At 49.7% G+C, this 7217-nt stretch overlaps 2 protein-coding genes across 5 annotated transcripts in view; one reads left to right on the forward strand and one right to left on the reverse strand.

Moving 5' to 3' along the window:
* Window positions 1-1863, reverse strand: part of UMAD1 (UBAP1-MVB12-associated (UMA) domain containing 1) — a 74757-nt gene extending 72894 nt beyond the window's left edge. Inside the window, exon 1 of one of the 4 annotated variants that reach the window (XM_064167201.1) lies at window positions 1772-1863. The gene's annotated coding sequence lies outside the window, so the exon portion shown is untranslated. The other 3 variants (XM_064167205.1, XM_064167204.1, XM_064167206.1) reach the window with 3 other exon arrangements.
* Window positions 1864-1916: 53 nt separating this feature from the next.
* On the forward strand, window positions 1917-5705 carry RPA3 (replication protein A3). The gene is made up of 4 exons (XM_064167200.1): window positions 1917-2015; window positions 3326-3400; window positions 4732-4840; window positions 5307-5705. Exons 1-4 carry the CDS (start codon window positions 1917-1919, stop codon window positions 5387-5389), a joined length of 366 nt encoding a protein of 121 aa, XP_064023270.1. The 3' UTR covers window positions 5390-5705.
* Window positions 5706-7217: the final 1512 nt, after the last annotated feature.

The following is a 7217-nucleotide window of genomic DNA, read 5'->3' on the forward strand; positions in this document are numbered from 1 at the left end:
ATTACAAGACTTCTCCAGCCAAAATGCTTCTGTGATTCTAAGATGCATGGTGAGAGCGCCACATCCATCAGTCACTGCAACCCAGGGGGTCAAGCATGAGCCCTCTAATGGTGAAATGAAGTTGAATTAAATTCACAGAACAGAATAGTTCTGTTGGAAGGAACCCACAATGATCATCTAGTCCAATCTCCTGACCACATGTCAGAACATGTTATTAATGGTATTGTCAAAAAGCTTTTAAGCACTGAGAGGCTTGGGGCATCAACCACTTCTCAGGGAAGCCTGTTGCAGTGTTTGGCCACTCTCTGTAAAGAAATGCTTCCTAACCCCAAGTCTGGACCTCCTCTGACACAGCTGTGAACCACTTCCATGCATTAATAGCAGGGAGAAGAGCTCAACACCTTGTTCTCCATTTCCCCTCCTCAAGAAGCTGCAGAGAGCCATGAGATTGGCCCTCAGTTTCTTGTACTGCAAACCAGACAAACCCAGACCCACTTCTCACTCAACATGCCAGTTTCAGTACCCACTTCTGGATGTCATTTCAATGCACAAACCTGCACAGCACTCACGGTGAGGCCACACCAACCCCAAACACAGCAGCTCTTTATGCTGCCTTTGATGCACCCCAGGATATCATTTGCCCTTTTACAGTAGCATAGAACAATTAAGGTTAGAAAAGTCCTACAAGTTCATCAAGCTCAACCATCAATGCAGCACCACCATGCCCAATAAACCATGCCATATCCACAGGGTTTTTGAACACCTCCAGGGATGGTGACGACTCTACCACCCCCCTGGGCAGCCTGGTCCGATGTTTGATCACTTTTTCAGTAAAGAAAATGTCTCTAATCTCATAAAATCAACCAGCTTGGAAGACATCTCCAAGCTCAGCCAGCCCAACCTAGCACCCAGCCCTGGCCAAGCAACCAGACCATGGCACTAAGTGCCCCAGCCAGGCTTGGCTTCAACACCTCCAGGCACAGCAACTCCACCACCTCCCTGGGCAGCCCATTCCAATGCCAATCACTCTCTCTGCCAACAACTTCCTCCTAACATCCAGCCTAGACCTGCCCTGGCACAGCTTGAGACTGTGTCTCCTTGTTCTGTTGCTGGTTGCCTGGCAGAAGAGACCAACCCCTGGCAGCAGAGCCCAACCCCACCTGGCTACAGCCTCCCTTCAGGTAGTTGCAAACAGCACAGAGGTCACAACCTATCCAACCTAAACCTCCCCTGCTACAATTCCAGCCCATCTCACCTTGTCCTAGCGCTGGTCACTATGGAGAAGAGACCAACCCCCACCTGACTCCAACCTCCTTGCAGTGACCTGTGGACAGCAATGAGCTCTCCCCTCACCCTCCTCTCCTCCACACCAAACAACCCCAATTCCCTCAGCCAGCTGTTCAGCGTCCCTGTTTCTCCACACCCATCGCCACTGTCCTTCTCTGGACTTTCTCCAGCACCTTCTCGGCAGCGAGGACCCTCACACTGAAGGCACCACTGAAGGTGGGAGTCGAGCGGCGCAGAGCACAGAGGCACAGCCACCTCCCCGCTCCCGTTAGTCACAGCGCTTCTGACACGGGCCACACCGCTCTCGACCCGCTAGGCACAGGCCGCGGCGGGGAGGCCGGCGAGGGGAGGCGAACCCCCCGGGAAGCCGGGGGAACCCGGCTTCCCGGGGGGTTCGCCTCCCCTCGCCGGCCTCCCCGCCGCGGCATCTGCGCCACCCGCCCGACCATCACCCACCGGCCCGCCCAGCTCCGCCGCCACTCACCAGCCTCCAGCCTCCGCTTCCGGGGCGCGTCAGGCGAATGGGGAAGTCCTGCCCCGATTCCTCCTCCTCCTCCTCCTTCTCTTCCCTTCCTCCCCTTTCCCGGTGCCGCCTCAGTGAAAGGCGGGAAAGAAAGAGCCTCTCGGCCATGGGGGACGTCCATGAGGGCCCGCGGAAGCGCATCGCCACCGCGCACCTGGCGCAGCACATCGGGCAGCCTGTCTGCTTCGTGGGCCGCCTGGAGAAGGTTCGGCGCTCGCTTGGTCGCCGTTGGGGCGGGGGAAGGCCTCGTCCTGGGCTGCTGTTGCCTGGTGCAGCTTGTCCTGGCCTAAGGGAGCCTGGGGGAGCTGTTAAGAGGCGGCTGTGAGGGTTGGAGGTGCGGTTTGCCCTGGCCTGAGAGGGCTCGGTGGGAGGTCGGGAAGTTACTGTGAGGGTTGGAGGTGCAGCTTGTCCTGGCCTGGGAGCGTCCGGTTGCCCCGGTGAGAGGTCGAGGAGAGACTCTGAGGATTGGAGGTGCAGCTTGTCCTGATCATAGAGAGCCTTGGGGCCCGGTGAGAGGTCGAGAAGGGACTCTGAGGATTGGAGGTGCAGCTTGTCCTGACCATAGAGAGCCTTGGGGCCCGGTGAGAGGTCGAGAAGGGACTCTGAGGATTGGAGGTGCAGCTTGTCCTAGCCTTAGAGAGCCTTGGGGCCCGGTGAGAGGTCGAGAAGGGACTCTGAGGGCTGGAGATGCAGCTTGTCCTGACCGTAGAGAGCCTTGGGGCCCGCTGAGAGGTCGAGAAGAGACTGAGGGCTGGAGATGAAGCTTGTCCTGACCATAGAGAGCCTTGGGGCCCGCTGAGAGGTCGAGAAGCGGCTGTGAGGGTTGGAGATGTAGCTTGTGTGGCCTTAGAGAGCCCTGGGCCCCCAATTGAGTGATCGGGAAGCGGCTGTGAGGGATGGAGGTGCAGCTTTTCTTGGCCCAAGAGAGCCCTGGGGCTCCGGTGAGAAGTCGGGAGATTGCCGTGAGGGTTGGATCTTGAATGGGCTGCCCGGGGAGGTGGTGGAGTCGCCGTCCCTGGAGCTGTTCAAGGCAAGGTTGGATGTGGCACTTAGTGCCATGGTCTGGCCTTGAGCTCTGTGGTAAAGAGTGGGACTTGATGATCTGTGAGGTCTCTTCCAACCCTGATGATACTGTGATAATATCAGGGGCTGGAAAAGACCTCGAAAGCTCATCAGGTCCAGCCCCCTGCCAGAGCAGGGTCACCTAGAGCAGATCACACAGGAACACATCCAGACGGTTGTCGAGTATCTCCAGAGAGGGAGACTCCACAACCCCCCTGGGCAGCCTGTTGCACTGCTCTATCACCCTCACAGGGGAAAAATACTTCCCCAGGTTCGCATGGAACCTCCTATGCCTCAACTTCCACCCGTTGCCCCTTGTCTTGTCACCAGGCATCACCGAGAAGAGTCTGGCTTCACCTTCCTATCACTATGAGCGGCCTGATGAGTAGGTTGAGGCAGCTAAACCTGAAGAGCTGCCTTGTGAGCTCACAAGCATCCTGCTGTCTTTTGTAGATTCATCCGAATGGGAAGCTTTTCGTGCTTTCAGATGGAGAAGGGAAACATACAACTGTGGAGCTGAGCGAACCTGTAAGTTAAGGAATGTTTTGGAAGCATTTTATGCTGCCTCTTGTGGGTACCGGAGGTTTTGTCCCCGCTGCAAGCTGTGCGTGCACTGAGTTTTCAGTTAGGAAAGAAGAATCCCAGAATCACTGACTGGTAGGGATTAGAAGAGATCATGCAGTCCAACCTCTCTGCTTAGAGCAGGATCACCCAGAAACACATCTGCAAACTGCAAGTTCTGCCTGTACCTTAACTCCTTCTTGAGCTGCTGAAAAGGTTTCCTGCTGAATCCTAGAATGTCAGCGTCTGACCAAAGGTTCCACAACTTCCCACAGCTGCTTAAATGGCTGAATTTCATAAAGGCAGTAGCTGCAGTGTTGGGCACCTCACAGCCCGTGTTGGGATGCAAGGGAGAAGAAAGAGGTGTGTGTGCAGTAAAAAAAAACCATGCCAGGTTCATCTCGCTGGTTTGCTTGGCATTAATTGAGGAACTTTTTCATTTACTCACCAAAATGCTTTCTAACTCTTTAGCTCACTTGTTTGCAGTGGTGTAGTTCAGTTCCTCCTTTCAGCTGAGAACCCCAAAGTTACAGGGTGGGAATCTATTTCTGTGTTGCAGGAAACTTACTAGAAAGAGTTAGATATTGAAAGAACTTTACTAAATTTGGGCTGTGCTCCTAAAATTGGTCACTTAGAAGAGAAATTAGTATCTTAGAAGAAAAATTAGTATCTTAGAAGAAAAAAGTATATTCAAGCTTTATAATTTTGGAGTAAGATTATTTTAGCCTTTGTTTATTTCTTTTATTCAACTAAAGCCTTGTTATTGGCAGTATCTTGGTATTCTGAACACTTACCTGATAAGATTAAGAAATCATTTCCAATCATACCTCTTCAATCTGGAATCTTGGAGCTGTTCTCTGCCAGCTCCTCCTCCTCAGCTGTTACAGAGTTCTATCACTTGCTCAGGCTTGAATGCAGTGCATTAAAATGTGGGTTCTTCTGCTGACCGTGGCCTAGGGTTAGTCTGTTCAGGGATTAAATGACAGAATTTTCTATACCTACAAATGGGTATCTTCCCTCTGCTGTTGCTGCTTTGAGCTTTTTTATTATGTTGCTGTTGATTTGGCTGGTACAAAACCTGTAAATATTCAGTGGCTCAAGACTTGTGGGGATTTTGAGGGGCAGAGGGGAGGAGATGGGGGTGTTCATTTCAGTAGCACTGTTGCCTTTGGCATGGAACAGAATCTCCATTGTCATGAACAAACTGGCAGTTGTGGAGAGTTCCTAGATGAAGTGCTGTGCAGTAGAGACAGCTCCTAATTTAGTGGTACTAATCTCACATTTGATATGTTTTCTAGCTAGACGAAGAGATCTCAGGAGTTATTGAAGTAGTAGGAAGAGTAACAAATCAGGCAACCATCATGTGCATGTCATACGTCCAGTTCAGAGAGGATAAGAGCCCATTTGGTAAGTAACAAGATACATTATGACACTTTCATGTTGCATTCTGAATCCTTCTTCAAAAAGTAAGAAGGGAGAGGCTGACTGATAATGTTTTCCTACAGACAAGCTGCTAGGTGTGGAGTAGGAAGTAGAAAAGGAGAATGTCAGGGGTAACTTTCTGTACCAAATACACTGGGGTACTGTCAAGGGGCTTATTCACAGCTGGAGCCACTCTAGGGCATGGCCTGATGATTCTCCCATTCCCAGCCACTTCGGTTGTGCCTTCCACTGAACCTTGTTTGACTGCACCTAGCAGGCCTAAAAATAACCCTTCATAAAGCTAGCAGTGAGAATGGGGAACTGGGGAGGATGAGCGGGACTGGGAGAGCTGAGCTCTACTGCTGTAAAACAAGAAGTGGTTTAATGCTGACATTTACCTGTGGAGAATTTTAGCTTATGTATTGTATCCATTTTCTTTGATTTGTTTCAGATCTGGAGCTCTACAATGAAGCAATAAAAATTATTCATGAATTCCATGAATATTTCCCATTTGGCACTGAGAAGAGCAATTGATTTTTCTTAGCACACATTTAGAGCTTCAGAGAGGACAGCACCACTGCAACTTTCTTGGCTGGCAACAGGAAAACAGGTGCCTTTATTTCCACCAGACAGAGTGAGAAGCTGCTGCTAGGTGTGCCATGGATTGCCAGTGAAGAATGTTCTCTTTGGCAATGTAGTCAGGCAAGGAGAAGAACATTTCTGTGGGTATCTCACTGTCTGTATATATTTAACTTTTTCTTCCCTTAATCTGTTTTGATAGAAACTTCTTGAACGTGGAGGGGCATTTTGCATTTGGAGAATGGTCTCAAATAAAAACCATCTGACTACATTTAATTGTTCACGTCACCGTCACACGCCAGGCTGCTGTTTGCTCACATTTACTGACACAGTTTCAACAGAGTGAAGTCCAAGTTGCCTTTTACACTTGATTTGAAAACCCTTAGAAGATGTCTAGTGAGGCTTGGGGGGTGATATCAAGCACTGCTGAGTTCCCATCACAGCCTTCATTCTTGGTGGGCATCTAAGCAGAAGTACCAGATTCAGCCAGCTTGTCATGGTGATTTTAACCACTTAAACTTCCACCCCTGTTCCCAGTTTTACTATCCAGGCTACTTACAGCAGGGAGCAGAATTCTTCCATCACTGAAGGTAACACAACTAAATTAAAGTGCAACTTTGAAGATACTCTGTGAAACAAGAGCAAGCTGGTCTAGTGGAAAGTGTCCCTGCCCATCACAGCAGGGTTGGAATTAAATGATCTTCATGGTTCCTTCCAACCCAAACCATTCTATGAATTGATATTTCAAAAGCATTTTAAGTAAGCCTCATCCATGTTCATTGACCTTCCATACAAACATGTTTCAGGCATAGGCTAGACTTAGCTTTGGAAGCTTTGTGCTTATTGAGAGACATCTTTGGTTTTGGTGAAGGAATTAATCGTTTTAAAACTTCTTAGTTACCAAAATTACTGCAAACTGAGTGGATGAACATTTGATTTACGCAGAAGACAGAAACAGAGTTACTGTTACTGGGAAGGAGAAGGACTTGGATGTAAGTCAGGCCTCATCCAGCAGATGAGGCAGATGTAGGATGAGATGGCCTGTAGTGCTTTCACTGCTACATCTTAGTGCTCAGTAGAATGCCAATAACTGCAGTGCCTGGAAAACAGCATTTAGAAGACTTCTCTACTTCTGTTTCAGAAAATTGGTGTTTTGTGCATGAACCTGGAACGTTGTGCAGTTTGTTACCGAGAGTATTCAGGCTGCCACTAGATGGCCATAGCACTTAACCCCTCTGCAGAGACTGTCTTTGGGTGGTGTGAACACAGCTGAAGGGGAGATGCTGAATTAGCCAGCACTCCTTGTCCATCCAGCCTTTCAGTGGTGCTCTGTGGCTAGGTGGACAGTGTACACTATGCACTCCTCATTCATCTGCTCCTCTCTAGACAGAAGTCTGTGATTGAAGGGCTACTCTGGCTAAATGTCTACAGTGACAAGACAGCAATGCAAGTTTGCCACTGCAAACTTGTCTGGCAGTCACTCTTGGCTGATCCCAGTCACTGGCACCAGCTGTGCTCTGCTGTCCTTGCTTAGGCACAGACACAGGAATAACTCATGTTGTGCAAGCAGCCTGTGCATACAATGAGAAAGTGCTTGTGCTTCCTCAGGGAGGGGAGGCCAGGCCAAAGCATATCCTGACAAATGTGACCAGCAGGAAGAAGGTCCAAACACTTTAGCATGCAAAGCCTCCCTTCCTCCAGTTAATCCTGGAAACCCAGTATCTGAAAACAGTAAAGTACTGCAGCTACTAAAATGTCTGTAGCTGCATAGGTTTGGTAAGAA

This window comes from Pogoniulus pusillus, chromosome 28, assembly GCF_015220805.1.
Source record: "Pogoniulus pusillus isolate bPogPus1 chromosome 28, bPogPus1.pri, whole genome shotgun sequence".
Taxonomy (NCBI): domain Eukaryota; kingdom Metazoa; phylum Chordata; class Aves; order Piciformes; family Lybiidae; genus Pogoniulus; species Pogoniulus pusillus.

Excerpts from the sequence above, each read along its gene's own strand:
- RPA3 (XM_064167200.1), top strand. The coding sequence starts at position 1,917 with ATGGGGGACGTCCATGAGGGCCCGCGGAAGCGCATCGCCACCGCGCAC. Across the intron at positions 2,016-3,325 it reads TCGTGGGCCGCCTGGAGAAG|ATTCATCCGAATGGGAAGCT; the intron begins GTTCGGCGCTCG and ends TGTCTTTTGTAG. Across the intron at positions 3,401-4,731 it reads CTGTGGAGCTGAGCGAACCT|CTAGACGAAGAGATCTCAGG; the intron begins GTAAGTTAAGGA and ends TATGTTTTCTAG.